This window comes from Fusarium falciforme, chromosome 7, assembly GCF_026873545.1.
Source record: "Fusarium falciforme chromosome 7, complete sequence".
Lineage (NCBI taxonomy): Eukaryota > Fungi > Ascomycota > Sordariomycetes > Hypocreales > Nectriaceae > Fusarium > Fusarium falciforme.
The window spans coordinates 202,396-227,265 of NC_070550.1; the positions used below are offsets into that span (position 1 = coordinate 202,396).

The following is a 24,870-nucleotide window of genomic DNA, read 5'->3' on the forward strand; positions in this document are numbered from 1 at the left end:
ATGGGACAGCGATTCCACCAGGTCAGCTATGCCTATCCAACCAGCTGAATCCAAGGTCTACGCCTCAATACCTACAGGAGAACCTCCTCGCTCTTCTACGGGGACCTTGCAAAGTTCTGCGCCTGGACATGATGGAAGCAGCCAGCGTCCCAATGGTGGACAACAGCCCACCAATGATGGTAGCGCAAGGCCTTCCACTCTTGATACGAAGAGTGCAACGATTCATCCAAGCAGTGAGTCAACATTGAGGGTTTCTAGCACTCTTACTAGTGCTGCCACCGGTCCTGATTCTACTCAACTGGAAACAACTGAAGGTCCTGCAGTTGTTAGTAACAGTGCATACCGGCAGAGTTTTAATGTTTTTTTTATTGGAGCTACTTTGATCCTTTCTGTCTTTAATCTTCTTCTGTCATAGCTCGACTCTATCGGTAAAAAGACAGCAACTGTGTTAGCAATGGGATATAATACTAAGTTGGGAGAAAAATATACTATGCTATTTTAAGCTACTAGATAATTTCTTTATATACAGAAAAGGGCCAGAGGCAGCTTTGATGGCAATTGCATTCACGTGACCACCTTTGAAGCTGGTACAGGGTCCAATCTGACAGACTTAATCTCCCTTACAAGATATATCTCCAGTCCGCACTCCCTACGAGCACAATAGCTGCAGAATCTCCCTCCTGAATCTTAAGGTTCTGTCTCTTGAGATATCACCTGTAGAAAAGCACGCCGCCGATGGCTAGGATCGCAGAGCCACCCTCCACGCCCACGGCCATCGGATATCTGTTGGCTTGACTGGCAGGGAAGAGATAGCCGCCGACAACGTTGCCAAGGTTTCCAATCATGTTGATTGAAGCGATTGATGCCGCGAGTTTCGGGGGTGGGAAGGGGATGCAGCTTCCAATCCACGCCAAGTTGATGTTGGAGGCACTCGTGATGCCAGAGATCATCATGATACTCGCAACAATGCGAGCTGGTACAGAGAGAGTTGCACCGATAATTGCCAATCCAGCTATGCACACTGAGAGGTTTACGACGATGTGCCATGTGCGCTCCTTCACCCTGTCTGCGTGCCAGCAAGTGACCAACACAATGCAGAAGCCACTCAGGTAGGGTACAGATAGAAGAGCATATGTTACCTTTCGCTCAAATCCAAGGGTTGCCATGATGGTGGGGAAGAAACTACGTGTGTAAGGTCAAGCGGCTCGAATGTGGGCGGAGAAGGAGACATACTTGGTAAATGAGGCGCATAGTGTGATGAGGAGATGGTTGAGCATCATCAACCACACTTTGGGATCCTTGATCATAAGCTTGAACCCCTGTGCCATTGTGGTATCGTTGGATGCATTCACGCCTGTGTCAGACATCATTCGATATTGGGCAACAATGCGTTCTTTCTCAGTGAGCCACCTAGGTCGTGGGGTTAGCACTTGTAGACAGCAACCCAGGGTCAAGCCTTGTGCACTTGCCGTGTGTTGTGCGGATAGTTGGGAAGCACAAATACAAATATGAAGGCGAACACGATTGTTAGTGAGCCCTCGATGATGAACAACCTAAAAACATGTCAGGTCTCTCATACACTCTGTCGTCCACTGCGAGAGAGTATACTGACCATCGCCAAGACGATATTCCAGCCACATCAGCCATTTCCTCAGTAATTCCAATGGCCATCAGCCCACCAAATGAACCTGACAACATGCTACCGCCGAAAAGCAGGGCCACTCTCAGACTGAGTTCATTGGGCTTGTACCAGGACGAGCACAGAAAGACGGCGCCAGGGAAGAATGGTGCCTCACAAAAGCCAAGAACAAAGCGAACGGCGAGTAGCCCTTCGTAGTTCTGAACGGCTGCTGTGGCTCCTGATACAACTCCCCAGACCGCCATGGCAAATGGCAGATACAAAGATGGGCGAAGCTTGGACAAGAAGAGGTTGCTTGGCACTTGCACGAGCCTACAGGAGATCAGTTGAGACGAGGGGGAGTTGGATTCATCTCTTGGAGTGAACTTACAGGTACCCGACAAACAAGATGGAAATGGATGTTCCAAACTGAACAGAGGAGAAGCCGAGCTCTTGAGAAATGCCAGCCAGTTTCGCGATTGGCAGAGCATTCCTGTCAATATAGTTCAGAATGTACATGATCATGAGCGAGGGGAAGAGCCTAAGATCAAGTTTGAGCTTAAGCCTTTTTTCCACCGCCTGCGCCTCGTCTGGGGCCATCATCAGGTATTCATCTCTGATACGAGCGGCTTCGTCATTGAGGACGAAAGCCCCATCGACGATAGCGGCCTCACCCTCCTTCTCGGAGGCCCTGTCGCTTTTGATGTCTGGCTTGTCGAGCATGGTCGTACAGGTCCCGAATCCGGATGAAGAAAGGAGAGTCCGTAGTTGAATTTGAAAACAGTAGTTTATGAATGAATGCTGACCAGAGACTCAACGGCATAGCACCATATTTATAACTCGAGCGATAGCCATGTTGTTGGCCAATTCGCTCAGCCTTAGATAGCCTTATCAAGAGATATTGGGCCGAGTCAGTACTTAGAGGCTTGCGGGCTGAGTTCGATCCATAGAGCTCCGGCAATAAGGCGAAGGATTTGAGCCTGTCGCGGAATAAGGTAACCGAAGTTTGAGTGCGAGGACGGATGAAGCAAGGATCAGCACGCCACTGCAATGCTGACAACTCCAGCGTGAGCCGAGTCGTTGGTGTTGATCCGAATGAAGTCTCCAAAAGAGTCCATCGGGCACAATAAAGAAGGATACTGAGCCGAGTCATTTACTCCAAGAACGTGGCATTCCTATAGTGACTATTTAACAGCTGTGCGCTACATGAAGGTGATTCAACAAAATTCATTTTGGTGTGTCTTGACTTGTGATCCGAAAGAACGGGTGCCAAACTGGTTGTGAACCGCCAAAATGACCCTTCGCCCAGAAGTCGTTCAAGCCCTGGGTACTCGCGACGACAGTGTCGATGCCATACTTCCGGAGTGTGCTCTACCGGATCCTTTGCCATCAAACGTCCAAGGTCTTCCCGCCCAGATACTCTCTGCCGATGAAATTGCAATCACGGAGTGTGATCCGGTAGTGTTGGTTGGGAAACTTTGGTCCAAAGAGTGGTCATGTGAGACAGTTGTCCAGGCGTTTCTTAGGCGAGCAGCATTGGCACAGAAGACGGTAAGTCAGTCTCGTCTACCCAGAAGCAGCAAACAACATTCAATGGTATTGCACTAGTTGTTATGAATTTGTTAACTCTTTCAATATCAGACCAACTGCATCACGGAGCTTCTCTGGAAAGAGGCCATTGCCCGAGCTCGGCATCTGGATTCGTTGCCGCAACCAACTGGCCCCCTTCATGGCCTGCCAGTTTCAATCAAAGAACAATTCGGTGTTCCTGGTAAGATCAACAACAACGGCTTTGTGGCCTGTTGTGGTCGTATCCAAGGTCCTCCTTGCAGCCTACATGACGTTGTTGAAGGATGTGGTGCCGTCATCTTTGCGAGAACAACCCAGCCGCAGTCAGTGATGCATCTCGAAACAAACAGTAACATCTACGGCCGGACAGTCAATCCCTGGAACCGCAATCTCAGCGCAGGTGGAAGCTCTGGAGGTGAAGGTGCTTTGGTTGGCTTTCGCGGGAGCCCTCTGGTGAGTCACAAACCCCATTCCACCATCCAAGCTGTTGGTCACGCTCACTTAATAACACTGAGCCATCGTGCCAGGGTCTTGGTGGCGACATCGGCGGCTCGATCAGATCTCCCGCCGCCAACAATGGCGTCTACGGTTTCAAGCCGACACCTTTCCGGGTTGGAAACACTGGTGGCATGGGTCTCATAGCTGGCCAAGAAGGGTAAGACTCGTCACGCATGACGGGGTATTCAAGAGCTATGCTGACAGTCCTGTAGTATCATAGGTTGCATTGGGCCGTTATCGCCAACTCTCTCTGGCATTGAGCTGTTTATGAAGGCCTACCTCGACACCATGCCATGGGTCAGAGAGAATTATCTAGTCCCGATACCTTGGCGAGATGTTGAACTCCCAAAGACACTCAAAATTGGTATCATGTGGTCTGATGGAATTGTCAAACCCCACCCACCCATTCACCGAGCCCTTTCACAGGTTGTCAACGCACTCAGGTCGGCCGACTTCGAAGTTGTCGATTGGCAGTCCAAGGACCACGACGAGTGCTGGAAGCTAACGAGCGCCCTGTATTTTGAAGACGGTGGTGATCGCCTTCGACATATGCTGAAGGCGGGCGATGAACAAGTGTTGCCCTTGACCGAATGGCTACTGGGTCAAGAGGAGGTGAAAGCTAGAAGCGTGGAAGAAGTTTGGGATGTGAGTATTGCCTAAAACGCCTGTATGCCAACGGCACCTACTGATGATGATACCTGTCAGCTAAAAGCCAAACGCAACGCCTACAGGTCAATGTACAATCAGCATTGGCTTGACACCGGAAAGGATGATGGTCATCCTGTAGATGCCATTCTTTGTCCTGTTGGCCCTGGATGTGCACCCCCGCATGATCAGGCCAGATTCTGGAACTACACCTCGCAGTGGAATCTTCTTGAGTATCCAGCCATTTCTTTTCCAGTAACCCAAGTCGACACGCGACTGGACGTACCAAACGATGATTACGTGCCCACGAACGAGCTCGACCGCTTCAATCACGATCTTTACACCACGCCTGAGCGGTATGTGGATGCACCAATTTCGCTGCAGCTCGTCACTAGACGATATGAAGATGAGAAATGCATAGCTGTGTTGAGAGAGATTGAGGCGGCATTAAAGAGAGGAACATGCTAAGTTATTGACTTGCTGTTCATGAATACCACGCCATCTTGGGGACAGGTTGACCGACATCAAAGAGATGGCGCTCGGGGTATCAAGGGACATGTATCAATCATTACTACGTCTTCAAGACATTTTCATACAGCCACGGCTGAAAGATAGTCAAAGCCCATTGCCCTAGATGCCGCAAAAAGGCCACAACCTGGTAACAACCAACCACGCTTCTCGTGTCCCCAATCGTAACCGTCTCCACGAGCTGTACCACCTCTCCATCGCTGAGGAAGAGCAGCGTCCACACACTTCTGGTAAAATCGTCTTCGAGCTACGGTTCTGCACACTATTCAGCTGCCTACCTAACACAAGAAATGTTTATTCTAAGAAGAAAACACCACGACCACGCTTCCGACAGCAGCCCGAAGACCCTGCGTGACACCAGTGGCATCAGAGCTAACGAAACTAGATCCTCCACCACCACCAGCGGGAGAGACAGTCCCGGCGTTCTGGTAGTTCCAGGCCAGGGTAGCACCACTGCCGCCTCCTGACCCACCTCCGCCCCGGCAGATCTCGGGGTAGGAACATCAGCTCCGCCGTCATGGCCGGACCCTGGATTTCCATTGCTGGCTTGATCCTGGTTTCCTCCATACGTTCCACCAGCACCGGGGCCAGTACTTGTACCCTCACCACCTCGACGTACAACTACATAGTAGCCACTTGTCCCAGTATTTCCCTCACCAACAACATATCGGGAGACGCCTTGTTGCCCGGTAAGCCCAGCGTTGCCTCGATTGTCGTCATTATTGGTTCTGAGGTCGTTCCCCCCTGAACCCTGCACGACACTACCTCATCCCACCTGACACACCCCTGCCATTCGCAAAGTGCAACTCTTCCCTGCGGCTAGGTTGATGCATAAGATGCTCTATCATTTCGCTTGTGTTTGGGGCATCTGTTTGACCGGTAATCTCCTTCGTGATGCAGACTCAATCTCCTCGGTGTTTTTTTTTCCATTGCATCCCGCAAAGATCCCTATTATTTGAAACATAGGCAAGACAGCCAGCCAGCCTGTTTTCTCCAATCTGTAATCGTGCGTCTGTAGGATCGGGGAAACTCATTCATTTCTTGGTTAATGTCTCACTTCCAATGACTTGATTGGATCCATTGCCAAGGCCCGCGTATGATAATCCTGGATCACGCCACTTGTGATAGCAACGATTTCGGCAAAGAAGCTCCGGCCTGTGCAGGGTAGGTGCTCCTGGTCTTCCCACTCTCCAACATGATATTGGGATGGCTCATTGCCTTCAAAGGTTATTAAGAAAATAATCAATTAACTATTCAGTCCTTAAGATAAAAATGACCCTAGTCTATCATACAAATATCACGCCAACAATACAAGCTACAGCCATTGCAAACGTTGCAGTTGTTCTCACGTTTAAGTCGCCAGCACCACTAGGCGGAAATTCACTGTCCGGAACACGGCTGTCTGCTGTAATATTGTCTGGAGCCATGCAAGCAATCTCAACTGCGATTTTGTTCTGGTCGGGAACCCTTGCTGCCAAAACAATGGGAAGTGGTTGCCGCACCATCAAATCGTAGGCATCGAGGAAGCCATCCTCCTCAGGAGGAAGGGCGTGTCCTTCGGACATGATACTGAACGTCCGATATCCTGTCGGAAGTCCCACTTCCGGTAGTTCATCGACTGAGCACTCGGAACTTGAAAAGTTGAGGGGTTTTGCTAAGGCAGTTTAATCAGTATCGTGTGTTTTGCGCCGCGTGTTTAATAAAAGACATGGTGGGTATCTGTGTCCGGGGAGACAGCTGACGAGTATTTGAAGAAACATACTTGTCCATAGCCTCATGGCCTTTCCACAATCGTCATCAATGTTGAGCCTTGAACAAAGTCCGTTGATTGGCCCTCCTGCACTTCGCAAAGCTTCTTGGCATTTCTCGCTGAGTATACCGTTGCAACTTTCGCTGTCGTCGTCCGCATTTGAAGTCGCGTTGACTGGGTCCATCTGATAATAACAGACCTCCGTGTTGTTGCCCCGTGCCGATGCGATGAGTGACTGCGGGACGCTGAGGAAGACAACTCGATCTCCAGTCGACGAAACGTCTCTCACTTGGCTTGTGTTCCTCGCAAGATGGAAAAACGTAGCCATAGAAAGGTGCCAAGAGTCCTTTTGCACGGGAAAATTGAACGACGTTGAGCCTGTGGAGTTGAAATGAATCTCGTCCTCAGCGACATGTTTTATGATCTCCCGGCACTCGTCATAGGTGTCATTTCTGTTTTGAGCCAGAATTGGCGCCGCAGTGACTGCAATAAGAAGGCATCTCATCACATTCATCATGTAAACACTCGTCTGTGCCTGACTTGACTCGGACAAAATAATGCGGTTCTGCTCTCTATATATGTATCTTCAGAAACTCGCCTTCTCGTATAAAATGACGTAGCGTGGTGGAAGATCGTCTGCACGCCAGCTGTCAGAAATCCAAATTGGAAATTCATACGCCCAGTCCAAGTCACAGCCGTGCCCTGTTTGCCTGAGATATCAGGCAGAGAATGGATAACCCCGGATCTGGATCTTATAAGCCTTGTGATGTCATCTAAGGCTTGGCCTTGAATCCTTCCGGGTCTAGGCTCCAAATACGCGAAGCCTTGTGGTTCCCACCTGTTAAGGGATGACACTTGCTGCTGTGGGATTTAGGTGCACAGCCAAGTCTTGGGCCAATTCCCCACCAGAAGAGGCATAGGCGGCCCCGAGGATTGGTTTGGTAAAAAACTCTTTGCTTAACCGAGCCTCGCCTCACTTGCTGCTCACAGGGAAATGTAAGCGGAGATCTGGCATAAAATCACAGCATAAGTCAGTCAGGAATAAATAGTATGCCCCTAACCTCGCCTAAGGGTTCCCAGTCATCAACTATCTTGGCAGCCCCATCCTTGTTTGGTTCCCTCCGAGGGCTGATCATCTTATCCAAGTGCTTGGGGCGAGACCGACTGACGATGCCAGGAAGAGTTGTGCTTTCATTTGTTTAAGAAAGGATGATCCCGTCGTCCACTTCCACCTCAGACTTCTCTTTCCGTCTTGCGCCGCTCTTGTCCCAAAAGTCACCCGGACCGATGAGCTCTCAACAAGGTCGAACCTACAAGAGTAGGCGGCAAGACTCAGACGCCCGTGATGCCGTATCTGAAAGGATCGGGTATATAAGCGCGGATTCTCGTTTTAGAATATTTTCATTTTATTATATTACTGCCGGGTATTCTATACCAACAGAAACTCCTCCAAAGGCTGGACAACATTCGTACATACCGCCCGTATAAATGTTGAGCCACTGAGGTCTGGCTGCGGCTCGAAGGCACACAGCACGAACCGCCTGATGGCATCCGTGATCCTATCACCAAACTCGGCCTCAACCTGCTTCTGCCACTAGATAGCCGTGCAGAGGTCTGCTGTGTAGTCCGCAACCTACCCTCCCAAGGTAATGGTAGGCTTTCTAGCGTCTTGCGGAAGAGTAGCTAGAGCAGGAGAACGCCAATGGTAAAGAGGCTGGCGCGGGCTTGGGCAGAGTGCTCAACGCGCTGCTTGCCCTTGAAGGTGTTCCGTACCGACTCATGGGAGATGCATGGTGTTGGATCGGTGGAATCGAGATCCCGTATAAGGAGGACTTCCATCCTAGTACACTTCTTAGGAACCCAAGGGGTAATGCCAAGCGTGAGAACGGTCTGGACGAGCTGAAGGTCGACCTGAAGCCTCCGGTTCCTGGCATCAAGATACGCCTCCAGAGATTCCACTCTGAAGTTCTGGATGAAGTGCCGAGGATCCCTAACCGGGGCAGCACCTAGCTGAAGAACTATTCGCGTCTCATGGCCGGCTCTTAGAAACCCGGTAAAAGGTCGTTTCACCTCTCCTCCGGCAAGGGAGCATATGCTGTCGATCTCTTCGCCATGGGCATCAGAGTCAGCGTCCAAAATATTAGCAAACCTCACACGTGGTTGATCCAACGGAGTTGGGTCCTTGTCGGAGTCAATAGAACTACTATCAGGTTAGCGGTGTTTATTAAGCGCTCGTTGTTCTCGTACCTGTTCTGTATTCTTACACGCTTCCTGAATTTCCTCTCAAGCCACTTTAGCTGACTCTGGCCGTCGCTCAAGTTAGTCGGGTTTCCGACAATTGACAGAGAGGAGGTAGCCAAAGCAGCGAGGCTGGAACTCTTGTTTCTTACGTGCTGAGATCGAATTTTGGCAGACACATCCCCCTTCAATTGGGAGACGTCGGCAATACTCTAGCTAGAGGGCTGGGAAGTGGCCCTTATAGGTTTCGGTTCTGCCACCTCGACCCTCAGCTCCGTGAATGTCGCTCCTTCATCAAATAACAAGACGAAAGATTTGGGTTCCAGGTCCCCACGGTCTTGACCAACCATGTTCGCCCTGATACCCCATGTGTGGTCACTCAGGCAATGACATTTCCACTGACTCTGTAAGCACTCGTAGATTGATGTTGCCTGCCTTTGAGCACTGAGATACGGCCACGCGCGAGACCCAGCTCTCGTCAATTCGAAGCCTCTGGCAAGGTGTGCGGATCGAGCAAGAAATGCATAAATGCTCTCGTTTCGGTCTTTTATAGTAGCGAGGAGTTTGTCTTTTCTGTGACCGAAGCACCACTTTAGTCTAAAAAGCTCACTTTCTAGTCCTGACAAGTGGAGGTGATATGCCTGTTAATGTTGGTAGCTGGCCATCTGGTGTTGTGGCATCTGTAACAGCCTACCTTTCCGGTCGGTAAAAGAGCAAGAAGTTTCGAAATAGCGTTGTTGATATCATGTAGGTGCTCCATCATTGTGTTCAAAGTTGATGTGTACCAGCCAAAGTTCGGTAATTCGTCGAGATGTTGCCTTCAAGCTCTAATCGACCTGATCCTCGCTGTAATCTTCCTGTTGACTCACTCCAACAGCAACAACCCGAACTTCTCTTGTTTCTCGTACGGAGGTTAGAGCAGTTAGATACCCCATGAGAGGTTTAACCTTTCATGATAATGCAGCTAGGTATGAGTCTTTGACTGCAGGCAGCAGAAGGTTAAAAAAAGGCCACTGTGTTAGCATTGGGATATGTTGCTATGATGTGTTGATAATGTGTTCTTTGTTATAGTTGAAGCCTGGTTCTCGATGGGATAACTGAGCGAGATGACCCTGTAGCAAGGATGCTGTCTTGTCGTAGCCTAAGGATTGGACCACGGCCAGGAAAAGTCGGGATTGCAACTGAGACTTGTTAGTAAAGGAATACGAAGGCATAGATGTACAATAACCACAGCTTAAGGGTGAACTTGAAGTCATAGGCCCAGTTTTCATCATTTTCGTCCACTTGGCCCGTATCCTGGATCATCAGTAGCCACTCAGGCAAGCCGGCCTCTGGAGTGGATGAGAGGAAAAGATAATGGCGTTGGACCATAGATACTTTGTCCCCTTGCTAATAGCATCTAAGTTGCCGTACTAGGTATCAGGAAAGCACCAATTGCCATACTTGGCGGGGCTTGAGCTGTTGGCTGGTTAGACGACATTCACATCATCGCGTTGGCCAAGATTGTAGGCAATGTCGGCCTCCGAAAATCCGCCAGCTAACGGAGTTACCCGACCAAGCGCAGACCCCGTAGGATGAAAGAGGCTTGCGCAGCAGGCTACTGTTCATTACTACTATGAAAGCGATATAATTGTGTGGCTGTTCAAGCATTCGTATAGATTGTAGGCCTGTTCTCCTTACACGCTCTCCATGGGCGTTTGTAAACCACTCACCGTGGCAGAGTCTCGAAGTCAAAGTGGCAAAAATTCTCCCTGTCGGGGAACATGTACATTGGATAACCCTTCGCATCGAGGTTTTCTTTTCCATGGTAATCAACGGAACATCTGGGGATCAATCTATATTACCAGGCGTGTTCTTCACCGGCCTCGAGAGCCGCTTGCCTTTCGCGATAGCTCAAGAGAGCAAATTAAAAGCTGTAGCTTCGTTTAATTGGGTCAACAACGGATGGCCTTCCGACGATTGAACAGTTGCCCCTGACACATGACAGCTTGTTGAGCATCGTGCGCTCTTAGGAGAAACTGTCTGTGTGTCTTCAGGTGACATCAACCTGGAATTTAAAAACGCCAATGCCAAGCATTTGCGAGTATCCTAAAACTTATATGGAGAATTTACTGGGTTCCGGTCATGAACCTGTACACGTCGGCTTCATCTGCCATGGGTTTAAGGTAGCTCAAATTGAGGCCGGACTTGGAATACAATCAATCTCCAAGGGAATTTTCATCATTGTAAAGAACTAGACTGGCGACAAGATCAACTTCACACTGGCTGCCGAAAGCTTTTGCCATGCAGGGGCTTATGTGCCCATCACTCCCGCCGATCGCATTGTCAGCCATCTTGTTAGTCTAGTTACCCCATTATTTGCGGTGTATTGAGGCCAACCTCGTGCAAACTTTTATCCTCCTCTGCCGACTTTCCGTGGTTAAAGGTTTTCCCGGCTGGAGGCTCCATCTAACGTCCTTGCTCTGAGGAATCGGGACCAATCTCGTTCTAGCTATTTCACGCTTTTGTGGATCTGAGTTATTTCCGTCCAATATCCTTTTCCTGCGTCACAAACCCAATCCAGAGAATATTCGAGGAGTTGTTGACTTCTTCAACAGAGGATGATGGCGGCAAGATTGGTTTTGTTCCTCTTACTCACATTATCTACAAAATCTGAACCATTCCTCGTTTGGCGTTGAATCTTATCGTGACTGATAATATTCCAGCTTGTTGTCAAGCTTACCCTTTATGGGTCATCAAGCAATGTCGAGTCGCTTGTTTTGGACTCACGACGGCGACTGTTAGCTCCTCTCCACCGTGGAAACGTTGCGGATTCCAACTCCACATGAACCGTAAATCCCTCCGAGCTCTCCGCCTCGTAGCTCCATGTTCGGATCACCTACCGCCCCAGAAGATAGAGTTCTTTGCAACGTAGATGATGGACAAGTCTTTACTCGTTAACCCACATGCCCACATTGACTTGAGCCTGGGGCAAAACTTGGGGCCCCAGCCTCACCGTCTCTATCACATATCTGTCGTCTTGTCGCACCGGTTTCATCTCACCAATTCATCTTCGTTCTTACCTTTCCTGACCCCCAACTTGTTCTCTCTCTTTATCCTACCCTTCACCTACCAGTCATGGGTCTTCTTACGCTTGTCGAAGACCGACCAACGCCCCCGGTTGTGTACAACTGGCGAGTTTATGTCCTCGCCCTCGTGGCATCATGTGGCTCCAATATGATTGGTTATACGAGTGCCTTCATTGGTACCACAATCACACTCGATTCCTTTCAGAAGGAGTTTGGCATTGATCAAAAAACTACCGAGCAACGCAACCTGATCAGCGAAAACATAGTCTCGCTTTTCATTGCTGGTGCCTTCTTCGGCGCCCTTCTTACCTACGTTCTTAGCCATTGGATCGGCCGCAAGTGGTGTCTAGCCATTGCTTCAGCCACCTTTACTTTGGGAGCTGGCCTTCAATGCGGTGCCGATGGAGGCCGTGGCCTTGGTATTCTATATGCAGGACGTGTGCTGTCGGGTCTGGGCACAGGTATTGCCTCGAACATTATCCCCATTTACCTTTCCGAGCTTGCACCGCCAGCTATCAGAGGACGGCTCGTTGGTTTGTACGAGCTTGGGTGGCAGATTGGTGGCTTGGTAGGCTTTTGGATCAACGTAAGTCATGCAGTCTTTCGCTTTGTTCATTCTCTAGAGGCTAATCGTTGGATCATGTATAGTACGGCGTCGAAAAACACCTCCCCGAAACCAATAAACAATGGATCATTCCTTTTGCCATCCAGATAATTCCGTCAGGATTACTCTTTGTTGGGTCCGTGTGGATCCGAGAATCTCCTCGCTGGCTTTTCCTCCATGATTTCCGCAAGCAAGCCATGGACAACCTCTGCTGGATCAGACAACTATCTCCTACCGACATTTACATCACCGAGGAGGTGACAGCTATCGACCAGGCTCTTGAAGCCCAGAAGGCAGTCGGCGGCGTTGGCTTATGGAAGCCCTTCCAGGCCCTGGGTCAGCGCCCGAACATGATGTGGCGTCTCTTTTTGGGTTGCATGCTCTTCTTCTGGCAGAACGGCTCGGGTATCAACGCCATTAACTACTATTCGCCTACCATATTCTCTGTAAGTGTGCTGTCCTTGTCCACCAAGCTCTCAGCCAGAGTGCCAGCAACATGCTAACCATTTGTAGAGCATTGGCGTTCAGCCCGCCACTGTGAACGTCATGACTGGCATCTTCGGTGTCATCAAGGCAGTCATGACTTTTGTGTGGCTACTTTTCCTCGTTGACCAGCTTGGAAGAAGGAAGCTGTTGCTCATTGGTGGTATCACTGGTTCGATTTGCATGTGGGTTATTGGTGCTTACATCTACGTCGTCGAACCCACCAAGCATCCTCAGGAGACCTTGACTGGTAGCGGTATTGCTGCCATCTTCTTCTTCTACATGTGGACCGCTGTGTATACCCCGACCTGGAACGGTACTCCATGGGTCATCAACTCTGTACGTTTTGCTTTAATGCAGTGTCTAAACGCACCTACTGACAACATATTCTTGTTGAACAGGAATTCTTTGACCCAAGCTTCCGCTCACTGGCCCAGGCCTTCACGACTGCAAGCAACTGGCTGTTTAACTTCCTGGTATCAAGATTCACTGAACAGATGTTTGCTGGTATGGGGTATGGCGTCTACATGTTCTTTGCGTCGTTGTCGTTCCTTGCCTTCTTGTTTGCCTTTTTTCTTATTCCCGAAACAAGTGGTATTCCTCTTGAGAAGATCGACCGGCTGTTTGAGCTGAAGCCGGTATGGAAAGCGGACAAGATACTCAAGGCCCAACTCAAAGAGGAGGAAGAACAGTTTCGTCACAACGTCAAGGAGGACCTGGCTTACTATGAAAATCGGGATGACTCCTCTAATACGTGTTAGATAGCATAAGGATTGGTAGTTTTTTCATAGACGCAAGTATAAATCAGCAAAGCAACCTCCGCACGCGGTACAGACCTAACTCGCGATCGATTCCTCTCGGCACCGGATGACACTATCGATACTGCTGGCGTCACTTTCTAACAGCCCGGGTCTACTGAAGGTGGGAGGATGCCTGACAACGAATGGAGAGAAACAAGCATCTCAAACCGGATAAGTCTTCGGGGCTACACAACGGCTGCTACCTTGGACGATTCAGGAAACACCTGAACTGAATGGCCATGAATGACCCACATGACATTTCTAAGCTGAGGTGAATGCCTGACGTTTTAAAAGTCCTGCATGCATATGGAGCGTCTACGGAGCAGGTAAATCTGAGGCGTTGTTACTGGCCTCTATCACCATCAAGTCCCCATACGATGCCAAAGATATCCCTGCCGGCAAACACCCAGTGTTCTTATTATTCTGTTCTCCAACCTCCTGTGTCGGCGGGACTGATGAGATATCAGCCGGGTCTAACAACGAAAGCGTAGTTATGGCCTGTGATGCCCTCTTGTAGCCTGAAGGTTGGGTCACGGTCTTGGTCTTATCCCCGTTTGCCGAAACCAATTTCAGTTGAATACACCAGACCTGTCGATCACGAGTCCCAGCGGAAAGATTGCCTTCTTCTAAAATTGGTATTTTTCGCCAGCGTTTGCCTCATCCTCTGCTTCACCTGAAGTAGGCGCCGCGGCCGGCTTGGAAGACATCAGTGCTTTCGGGGTTGACAAATTGCCATAAAAAAATTCTTTAGCGATGCTTTTAATTGACGACAGCCATATTTTCCAGTCAAATGGCTTATTAAGCTTGATCGCCGGCTTGACCGCGGTTCGAGCCTGACGTGCCATGTTGATCAGTGCATGAAGCCCATGAGCATCGGGGTAAGTCAAAGCTGACCAGTAGTTGATGTAACATGGATGACTCATGCAGCTACCCCTACATTGATGATCCTGAACCTCGGGAAATGTTGGTCTATTTGGTGAAACTGCGCTTGGCTCTTTGGGTGCGTAGATTGTCCCCTATTAGAAGGAAAGACTGTCTAGGAAGCCACCTATCTCCATAGGGATATCGAAGCTGAAAGATCTTTGTAGATCTTCGGGAGTGACAATTATCTGTATTAAGATATGTCAGCATGCTCGTAAGCAACTTGAGTGCAATTGGTGACTTATCTTCAGCCGCGAAGGGGGCATCCCCCACGTCCTTCTCATTTTCCTCTTGAAAGTATCGTCTCCATGTCCACAAGCAGTCATACACTACACTCATGCTCATTCTGTTCTTCACTTGCCGTAAGCGTAAGTCGTCGATGGTCACACCGCCAACGACGGTTGTGTCAGGCAGCGCGCAGAAGAAGCCAATGACGTCTCCGAGTCTGGCAGGTAAATCGTTGTTCACAACGCTGATTTTTCGGAGGGCGGCGATGGCGGCTTCAAGATTCTTTGTGCCAGCACTGACATCGATGATGGAGCGGAAATAGCCGTTCATTAGAATCTTGAGGACCACAAAGGCAGCGCAAGTAAAGACTTGGTAGCAAAAAAACGGGCAGTAGTGACAGAACCCTGCCTTTTCCGTGGGTTTGTCGATGCTTAGCTCTATGAGACGTTGCGCTGTGAGATAGAGTGTGATGATTCTGTCTTTGTAACCATCCGTAGTGGCATCGTCAAGAAGGTAGGATGCATGCAGATGCAGCTTAGCTGCTGTGAGGTACCATACGTTCAAGGCTAGATCATGTTTAGCCATTGTTGACAAAGAAGAAAAATCAACGAAGGGCGTGAAATACCTCTTTCTGCGCCGCATTCGCACTCCAGGTCGGCCAAATCCATGTTAAGTAGACGGTACAAGGTCAACCTCTCATCTGCACGAGCACTATCCCCATCTTCTGGAACATGACGCTCGAGGGAAGAGGATACCCTCAGTCTAAATTGCTCTACCCGACGACGGTAAACAAGCGACAAGTCTGGGGCGGGGGAATCCGACAACTCTGTCATCTGGGTCACTGATAAAGGACCATCATGTGTCTGTACGAATATGGGAAGGCCACAGCCAACACTCACACTGAGCAGAGTGAATCAGCAACTGTTCGCCTAGCACATGCAATGATAGAATCTCTGACCGACTGACCTTTGCGCTACAATGTTGCAGGCCTCCCAGGTTCGCACCCATTCAGCATACTCTAATGCTTCCAGTTTGATAGGTACTTTAGAAAAGTCCTGGGCACTAAGAGCACGATGCAGGCCTATCTGTGTCCCTATTTGTAGCATTGTTCCTACAAGCATGAAAGTCGGGTCTGCCGTGCTGCTGCTTGTCGGGAAGGGCCAGGTGCAGAGGAGGGCCAATGCCTGGACCGTTGTTATGGAGTAGGAGACGGACCGCAGTGTCTTCCACATGAGATCCGTTACACTTCTAGCGAGCTTGGGCAATAATGTTGGATGGGATGACAGGCGCCTAGAGGCGACCGAGATGATGGTCCAAAACAGAAGCTCAGATAAGTGGTAATACTCTTGAGGAGATCTGTTGATATCAATAACCGGCATATGAGGATGATACGATGTCCGATAACTATAAGTGAGAGACTTTTCAGTGGTGCCATCGCCATGAACATTGAGAACCATACATATTGAACAGCTCTTCAATCTCTTCGACTGAGAGCGCCGTGTTACCCAGCGCCCGCGGACGTGGGAGGGAACTAGAGAAGCGTCGGCGCGGATCAGGCTCATCGATCACAGGTCGGGTAGTGAGGCCAGGAGCACGTGAATGTTCTGTAGCATCGGTTGTTGCTGTAGGGGACTCATCGACAGGGATCCGGGGCGGAGGTGGTTGTTGCATAGGCGGAACGGTCGAACGGCTGCTATCGAGCTGAAGTTGACCCAGGTTTGAGTCAACTGAGGGGGTGGGTAGAAGACCTCCAGCAGTCGCGGGTAGTGCCCAATCCATCTCACTTGTTGGTCTGGTTTGAGCTGTCTCTAGTGTTGGGTTTGTGTTGGAGCCATCCTGAGCTTCCTCCAGTCGTTTCTTCAAATCGCGGATCTCGTTTACCAAGTCAACCGACCGTCTAAATAGTCAGTTTCGGTAAACAAAGACGACGTCATCTATTCTTATGTTGTTACGTACCTCCGCTTTCTTGTTCTCCTAAATCCAAGCTCAATCTTACACTCCAGTCCAAGGCGATTGCATCGGCTACAAACTGAAAGATTTGTTGCGTCGTCACAATAAGTGAGGTCGCACCGCAGCTAAGACATTACTCAGACGGAGGTGTTTCAACCGCACAAGTTTAGGATAACGTACCTTTTGCTGCTTGCACTCGTTACAAGCCTTTCTTCGACCGGAAGATCCATCCGCATTGTCGGTGCCGGCGTCGTTGCGGCGTGGTCTCGAGGTTCCGCGTCTTGGCTGGCCTTCAGCTTGGCCCGAAGACGCATCGGCATTCATCGGCGGATGTGAATGCCGGCCAACGGCGTTCTGCAATCCGATGAAAATGAGCTCTCTAATGTCCGAGGCGGACGTTCCCAGCTCAAAGCAGGCTGGTACATACCTTTGTACTAAGAGTAATGTCCGGTCGGACTCGAAGTGCGGGGAAGTCGATCATCATACTTGCGTAAGCCTCATTAGCAACACCAGAGATGAAAATCACACTAGCCGACTTCAGCTGTTTAGGGTACTCAAGTCGGGCTACCTGACACGAATGGGTTAAGCTTAACTGGTTAGCAAGGTTTATTGCTGTATTTCTATATGATCATGGTCCCTTCTTCAAGCAGATATGAAGATAGGTTCCATTAAAACCTGGGTGAACTCTAGACTTTGTTGTATAACTGCCCTCCGGCCGCAGTGTCCAGTGCCATGGCCTCTTCCAGACCAACAATAGTGAATAGCTTTTTAGGGGTAAAGTTTTTCTCCAGTCCAGTCCTTCCTGTCTGTTTGATCTTCACGAAAGCATCCTTGATAGCCTGGTAGGCAGGCCCGATTGAAGCAAAAGGGAAAATGATCATCTTGTAACCCAACTCTTTGGCTTCGTCAGGCGTCCAAGAGGGAGTTGCTCCGTGCTCAACCATGTTTAGCAACATAGGCGTGGGTGCCATAAGTTCACAAACTTTGCGAGCTTCTTCCGCCGTCGTAACGCCTTCGAGGAACCCAATGTCAGCACCAGCTCCGACCGCTGCTTGAAGTCGCCGGACAGCCTCATCGAAGCCATGTGTCTGCAGCGAGTCGGTGCGTGCTATGATAACGATATCGGAGTTTAGTTGTTTGCGAGCTTGGTAAGCCGCACCAATACGCTGCGTGAAGGTGTCGATATCAACGACTGCCTTGCCTCCAAGGTGGCCGCATCGCTTGGTCTGGATTTGATCCTCGATGTGCAAGCCTGCGACACCGGAGCGATGATACTGCGACACAGTTCGAGCGACCATGTTGGGTCCTCCATATCCCGTGTCGGCATCAGCAATGAGGGGTACCGATGGATTGAGGTTGGCAATCATCTCGGCGTGTTCTCGCATGTCGTTAAGTGATGCAAACCCAAGATCGGGCTGGCCTAGTTTAGACGCACAGGTACCAGCTCCAGTCTGTCCCAGATTCAGTCAATATGGTCGGCCTGAGAGATGAAAGATGTTCACTCACCATGTAGATGCAGTCAAATCCTACTTCATTGGCGATGCGGGCGCTGAAGCCATCGTAGACACCAGGAGCAACAATGATTTCGTCAGTCTCCAGATGGCGTCTCAACTTGGTGGCAGCCGACAAGTGTTGGGCTGCATCACTGTTACCGTTGCTGTTTCCGTTGTTGAACGTCATGTTGTTGGATAGGTGCGTTATTGTGCGGTGACTGGTTAAACAAGATCAGGATCAATTGGCCAATTAATGTGTTTAGTCGTGGTTGTACTCTGTTGTCAACCTTCACTTAATCGGTTTACAAAACTCCTCAGTTATATAGATAATTGGCGTTTCCGATGCCGCATGGAAACAGTTCCCATGACTTCTCTATGAGATGCAGCTGACCTATTCCCGACGCTATTGCCCAGCGAGCTATCCGACCGGCGCCATCCCATGTCCGATCGCATGTCCGATCGGTGAACCTCTTGACCAATTCCGCAGAGTTCAAGTCCGATATTAGCCCAGAACAACGCTAATTCCATCAGCTAGTCTCAAGGTTCTCTAGGCAAACCATTCACCTTCCTCAACCCCGCAAACGATGCTACCTTGCTTGTTCGTTCTCATTTTTGGTGAGCAAAATCTGGGGTCTCCGCATTCCGAGCGACTCAATGAGCACGATCGGACTCCCCTGTAAGATCCAGTTGCATTTGTGAACAAGGAAGATGACTATATAATAGCCCGCCAACGCCGTTGCCTGGGAATGGTCGAGCCACAGACTATCTTGTGGGGTTAACCTTACTTTTCAATTTCAAAGCCACTATCTTCCTCTTTCTCAAGATGATTGCAGAGAAGTCACATGAAACCATGCCCAAAGCTGCGAATGAGGACAGTGTCTCATTCCACGCCGAGATGGTCTCGAAACATGACACTCACAATGCGGAGTTGACGGAAAGCCCTTTCGGTCATCACGAGAGCTTAGAGTGGACCACTGCTGAGAAGCGAATTGTTCGCAAGCTGGACATGACGCTTTTGCCCATTGTTTGGATCCTCTACATGTTCAACTACTTGGACAGAAACAACATTGCGCAAGTCTTACTATCGTCTATAATGGATTCATCGCTGACACATACTGCGTTACAGGCAAGCACGTCTCGACAAACTCGAAGAGGACACCGGACTCGTTGGTAATGAGTTCAACGTTGCGGTCTCGATCCTAAACGTGGGCTACATGCTTGCACAGCTACCCTCGAATATGATCTTGACTAGAGTCCGGCCAAGCATTTACCTACCAGCCTGCGTCGTGGTCTGGTCGTGCGTGTCAGCAGCTACTGCTGGGGTTACTAGTTTCTCCGGCCTCATTGCAGTGCGCTTCTTTTTGGGAATAGTCGAGGCACCCTTCTTCCCTGGGGTATGTCACCTCCTACAGCTCTTCGGCTACAATATTCTATGATTGCGCCCGAGTTAACCACAGAATTCCTGACTTTAGGCCTTCTTCATGCTCTCTGCCTGGTACACTCGAAAGGAACTCGCACTCCGAACAGCAGTCTTATACTCGGGTCTTGTTCTGGCCACCGCCTTCTCTGGGCTCATCGCAGCTGGTATCTTTGCTGGTCTATCTGACAAGGCAGGCCTACATGGTTGGCAGTGGCTGTTCATCCTTGAGGGAGCTGGTAGCGTCTTGGCTGCCCTGTTTGCGTTTGTTCTCCTCCCAGACTTTCCAGAGTCTGAGACTGGTAGTGGTAGATGGCTGTTTAACGACGAAGAGCGACACTTGGCTAGACAGCGCATTGCCCTTGACCGTGTTTCACTTCCCGAGACTGAGAGGACAGTGTGGCATGGTCTGGGACTTGCTGTTAAAGACATCAGAACCTGGATTTTCGTCAGTTCTTCTCAAAGACCAAGAATCCGTATGTCATCTCTGTACTTACTTGAACAGGTTATTATCCTATGTGCCAACCATACTGCTTATGGCTTCAACAACTTCTTTCCAACGTGAGTCGTTCGCTTTGAGGTCCAGATGTAAAGTCACTAAATACATATCCACGATAGCATCGTCAATTCTATGCACCTCGGGTCTCGAACTATTACACTAGTCCTGACAGCTCCCCCGTACCTGTTTGGTGCAGTCGTATCATTTCTTGTGGCTTACTCCAGTGATCACTTCAATGAGCGCGGCTACCATATCAGTGGTCCCATGTTGGTGGCAATCGTCGGCTTCATCATCTCAGTCGCGACTTTAAACAATGCGGCTCGATACACAGCCTCTTTTCTTTACTGTTCCGGGGCTTTTGCCGCCAACGCCGCTGTATACTCGTGGGCCGCATCATCACTCAATCAGACACCAGAGAAACGAGCCTGCGCAACAGCAATCATCAACCTACTTTCTCAGCTCGGCAATATCTGGAGCCCCTACTTCTTCCCTGCTTCCGATGGGCCGCGCTATGTCATGGCCATGCTACTGATGATGGCGTTCTCGGCCCTTAGCATCGCAGCGTCTATGCTGATGAAGTTCTTGCTTAAGAGGGAGAACAAGAAACTGCTTGCCCAAGGACAGCAGACGGGACATGAGGTCAGGCTGTATACAACCTAGGACGGAATCTTATGAAAGAACATGCTGTCCTAAGGGATAATCTGGTCGTACTGGGTTTATATTAACAAAAGGACTAACGTACATGACAAGCGAGTGTTACACAAATCTTAACCCTTTACGAGAGAAATAGCCATAAAAACACAACAAATTGTCCGATTAATTAAGGCTAGTCGCTATGCTCTTCTACAGATATGATGACAACTATCTGATATGTTCTTGCATTATGACCTATCTTGCCGCATGATCCACAACGCGTTTCCTTCACTCGTGCCGACCCTCCTTGACCACCGCTTCTCGACGATTCGGCCACCGTCTGCGCATTAACATCCTTCTGGCTAATCCCCCCTCCCCTAGAGCCAACGTCCCTCTTTTCTGATCAATGTTGCGTGTAGGGCGAGGGTTGAGGCCATCGCGAAAGTGTTGGTCAAAACCCAAACGTCGGTTAAATATTAGGATAAAAATTAGCAATAAATCAACCACATAAATTCACGCAATAAAATTATGAATAGCTATAATCATACTGCCTTAGAAAGAAAAGAGATCTCTATCTCTCTATTATTAGAATGCATTTTACCGTCGATCAACAGGAGAGGCAAGCAAAACAAGCTGTCTCTACAACTAGCTTCATCCAATCGCCCTTGGATGGAAACGAGAACTCGGAGTATATTCTTGAATCCGTTAACCCGTATGTGATACATAGTGTATTAAACCCGCCGATTGATATCACAATGACCGAGTCGCCCAAAGGTCCCCTCAGTGAATAGGAATTTTGCACCGTCATGCAAGTAAGGGCACTGCAAAGATAGATTGGGTATTGGTCCAAATCATTTGCTCCTTTACCCAAGGGATCAAAAACGGGGCTCCGTTTCCGAGTCGAATCCGGAGCGGAGACCGAAATGGGGTCCACTCTCGGCCCACAACCGGGCCCATGACGGAGGCCCGAGCCGGGGTCGTTAGCTCGGCGTCACATCCAAGGTCCCGACTACAAAGGTGGAGTTTGTTACGCTGATGGAGAAGGTTAAATCTATAGAATGGCGGCAGTTTTTTTAATGGGAATAGGGACAAACGCTAAAGTCTCAGCAATAACACTGTCTCAACATGGGGAGTTGAAAACACGGGTAGACTAACGCTGCCAGAGCGTCGACTTGTTCTCCGATAATTAAAAAAAAAAAAATACAAATGAGTTAAGAATAGCCGTTGGATTCATAGAGAGACATATGGCTCCCCCGATCCATCTTGATCAGTGCTTGGATTACTTGGAACGATACTCCCTACAGGCCCAGAGGAGACAACAGACGCCGAGTAGATTTCAACACGAAATGGACTCGTATTCGGCTCGACTTCGTGTTCCAGAAAATACAAATGGATATTAGAATGTCTTGAGCGGGAAGGAACGGAGAAGCCTCAAAGCCGCTCTCGGGTAGGTCCCTGAGTGAAGTCTCGACCTCTTCCGATCAGCACGAGGGACTTGGGGGAAAACTCGATATCAGAATCACGATTGTCGCCTATATTTCTAGTTCGTATACGAGTGCTATCTAAATCAGAGTGCTAACTCGCTCAGCTTGGAGACAATCTATCACCATTGCAGACTCGACGAGTAGCAACTCACAGTGTTTTTGCGATCGAGTCCCTGATGAGCTCCTGGAGCCAGTTGGGAAACCCTTTCACTGCAGACAGCCATGTGACGCTGGGTGGGATAATGAGCTGGGCCCCGCGGCGAGAAAAGATTTGATCCGCAACGACCTGGGCTACGTCCTCGGGTTTCATCATTTTGTTCCCACTGCTGCGCTCAATCGCTTCCTGACGATCCTTGGTCATGTTGGTATCAACCCACATAGGGTGAGCCACCGTCGTCAACACACCAGGCGCTTTATAGAGATGCCTGATTTCGCAGGCCAGGCCCTCATGAAAAGCCAACGCACCTGCTTTTGATGCTGAATAGTCAACGGCGGTTGGCAGCGAGATAAAGGAGGACATGCTCGCCATTGTGACAATATGTCCCTTGTTCTCTAGGATCATATTTGGCAAAAATGCTTTGACCGTGTACCAAATAGAAATGAGATTTACCCCAATGAGTTCTGACGCCTTTTCCGGGGTCAAGTCAAGGATGGAACTTCGGTTCGCCATACCAGCATTGTTGATCAGAATGGAGGGGTGGCCGATGGTCTCGCGGATGCTATCAGCAATAGCTGCTACAGCAGAAGCTGAAGAGAGGTCGCATTTCCAGTAAAATACGGTGCCAATCTGTGCAAGTTCTGGCGGAAAGTCTGCCACGTCGAGAACGGAAACTCGTACACCCTTTCGGACAAGGGCAAGGACGATGGCTTTTCCGATGCCGTTGCACCCACCAGTCACGACGGCGATTTCTTCCGGCCAGATCCATGATCCTCGGGCGAAAAGACTCCAGTTGTTACTTGCACGAAGATTCTGGATTTGGTTCCCGACGAGACCGATTCCAAGAGTGACTAAGGCCTTTAGAGCTGCCTTGAGACCAAAGACATCAATCCAGCGTGCAATGAACTCAGATCCGGTGATTTTGACAATGAGATGTGGTAGGCCATAAGTAAGAAAGGCGAGAGCTAAGACCAGAAGGGTTGGGTTCAACGCTGCATCCCCGACAATCCTCAGCGTCTCTAGAACTCCTGGAATGAGGGTAGCCATCCTCTCTGTGGTATAAAGACGAAGAGGGATAGGAATGAGTTGTTAGATCAAAGTGGAGGCTGCATTGAAGGACTCAATATCATGGCTTTTATAGATGGTAGTTATTTTTCACCGGGCGATGCACTTGTCTCTATATTGGCCAGCTGTCTTTGTGCGCATGGGTCTTTGTGCAGATGGATCATTCGTGTTCCTTGATCCATTGTGTTCTTTCATACTGTCCTCGATTACTCCTGTTAAAGATGTCATTGACACCAGAAAGAACATTGTGCATATTGGGCTAGCACATTAGTTGGTCAGCTCCTAGTTTGCCACCCTTGTGTTCACATTCGGTGCTGTGGAAAACAGCGTTTGGTTCAAGTCACCGCGTCCCTGAACACTCATCCGAGCCCTGTTGCCATAGCCACCCTAGGGCAGTGAAACGATTGCGGTAAGAAGACTGGGACGAAGGAGGATACTAATTCTAGAACAAGATAAGACGGTACGGAATGAAAGCAAGAAGACCTTGGAATAGTTTGAAACTAGCGAACCAGGGTTAAGGCTGCAAGAAGGAGCTGAATTTGGGGGCCTCATGCCTAACTAATTGACGAAGCACGGTGCAAGGTAGGATGATGATCTCAACGACCCTGTCTGTCTTACAAGGCAAAATGCGACGCAATCTGTTCTTGACTGGACTTGAAGATCAGCGGCAAGCTACAGATAAGCTTTTTCAACATATTAATCTGGGCTGGTTATGACGCATCGCATGTCAAGGCCTGGCCTAATCACACAGCCTTGTGGATTTCATACCAGTACAAAAGTAGGAAATTACAATTGAGGATTGAAAACATCCTGATGACTGAGAAGTAATTTCTGGCCCTTAAAATCTGGCGGTTGCGTGAGTATATGCCCAAGTGTGATGTCGCGATACAGGCGAGCCAGAGTTTTACACGTGTAATGCATCTAGAAATAACTAACACTCTTGGAGTTTCAGGTCAGGTGAGCGACCGGCAGCGGCTGTTAGTGTGGCAATTAGTGGACGAACGGTGAATGAGTGAACACTCATAGTAGCTAGAAGTCTGGCTTGGCCTTCGCTTGTTTATTGATTGAACAACTGCTTACGACTGCCACTGCTGAACGACTGTCTCTGGTCTTGCATTTTATGATATTTTTGCGGTAACATCAATGGATTTCTATATTAATCGACTCCGGACACTCTTCTGTGTTCGAACAAAGCCGTCTAACGCTGCCCGCGAGAGTTTTG

The 24,870-nt window shown here is 49.4% G+C and overlaps 8 protein-coding genes across 8 annotated transcripts; 3 read left to right on the forward strand and 5 right to left on the reverse strand.

The window, feature by feature from the left end:
• Positions 1–710: 710 nt before the first annotated feature.
• On the reverse strand, positions 711–2,341 carry NCS54_00876600 (Hypothetical protein; the record flags this gene model as incomplete). The annotated part of the gene is made up of 4 exons (XM_053154135.1): positions 711–1,182; positions 1,234–1,553; positions 1,609–1,951; positions 2,010–2,341. The coding sequence occupies 4 exons, from the start codon at positions 2,339–2,341 to the stop codon at positions 711–713; spliced, it is 1,467 nt and encodes a 488-aa protein (XP_053010110.1).
• A 570-nt stretch (positions 2,342–2,911) lies between these two features.
• Positions 2,912–4,798, forward strand: NCS54_00876700 (Amidase; the record flags this gene model as incomplete). Its single annotated transcript, XM_053154136.1, has 5 exons — positions 2,912–3,169; positions 3,260–3,640; positions 3,715–3,842; positions 3,898–4,330; positions 4,391–4,798. 5 exons carry the CDS (start codon positions 2,912–2,914, stop codon positions 4,796–4,798), a joined length of 1,608 nt encoding a protein of 535 aa, XP_053010111.1.
• Positions 4,799–8,291: 3,493 nt separating this feature from the next.
• On the reverse strand, positions 8,292–10,617 carry NCS54_00876800 (Hypothetical protein; the record flags this gene model as incomplete). Its single annotated transcript, XM_053154137.1, has 2 exons — positions 8,292–8,808; positions 10,559–10,617. 2 exons carry the CDS (start codon positions 10,615–10,617, stop codon positions 8,292–8,294), a joined length of 576 nt encoding a protein of 191 aa, XP_053010112.1.
• Positions 10,618–11,963: 1,346 nt separating this feature from the next.
• Positions 11,964–13,762, forward strand: NCS54_00876900 (Hypothetical protein; the record flags this gene model as incomplete). Its single annotated transcript, XM_053154138.1, has 4 exons — positions 11,964–12,500; positions 12,563–12,964; positions 13,032–13,340; positions 13,403–13,762. The coding sequence occupies 4 exons, from the start codon at positions 11,964–11,966 to the stop codon at positions 13,760–13,762; spliced, it is 1,608 nt and encodes a 535-aa protein (XP_053010113.1).
• A 1,058-nt stretch (positions 13,763–14,820) lies between these two features.
• NCS54_00877000 (Zn(2)-C6 fungal-type domain-containing protein) lies at positions 14,821–15,535 on the reverse strand (the record flags this gene model as incomplete). Its single annotated transcript, XM_053154139.1, has 2 exons — positions 14,821–14,910; positions 14,996–15,535. 2 exons carry the CDS (start codon positions 15,533–15,535, stop codon positions 14,821–14,823), a joined length of 630 nt encoding a protein of 209 aa, XP_053010114.1.
• A 2,051-nt stretch (positions 15,536–17,586) lies between these two features.
• Positions 17,587–18,580, reverse strand: NCS54_00877100 (Methylisocitrate lyase; the record flags this gene model as incomplete). Its single annotated transcript, XM_053154140.1, has 2 exons — positions 17,587–18,351; positions 18,407–18,580. The coding sequence occupies 2 exons, from the start codon at positions 18,578–18,580 to the stop codon at positions 17,587–17,589; spliced, it is 939 nt and encodes a 312-aa protein (XP_053010115.1).
• A 636-nt stretch (positions 18,581–19,216) lies between these two features.
• NCS54_00877200 (MFS domain-containing protein) lies at positions 19,217–20,969 on the forward strand (the record flags this gene model as incomplete). Its single annotated transcript, XM_053154141.1, has 5 exons — positions 19,217–19,479; positions 19,520–19,787; positions 19,866–20,258; positions 20,316–20,371; positions 20,429–20,969. The coding sequence occupies 5 exons, from the start codon at positions 19,217–19,219 to the stop codon at positions 20,967–20,969; spliced, it is 1,521 nt and encodes a 506-aa protein (XP_053010116.1).
• A 1,605-nt stretch (positions 20,970–22,574) lies between these two features.
• On the reverse strand, positions 22,575–23,630 carry NCS54_00877300 (Hypothetical protein; the record flags this gene model as incomplete). Its single annotated transcript, XM_053154142.1, has 1 exon — positions 22,575–23,630. The coding sequence occupies one exon, from the start codon at positions 23,628–23,630 to the stop codon at positions 22,575–22,577; it is 1,056 nt and encodes a 351-aa protein (XP_053010117.1).
• Between the last annotated feature and the right edge of the window lie 1,240 nt (positions 23,631–24,870).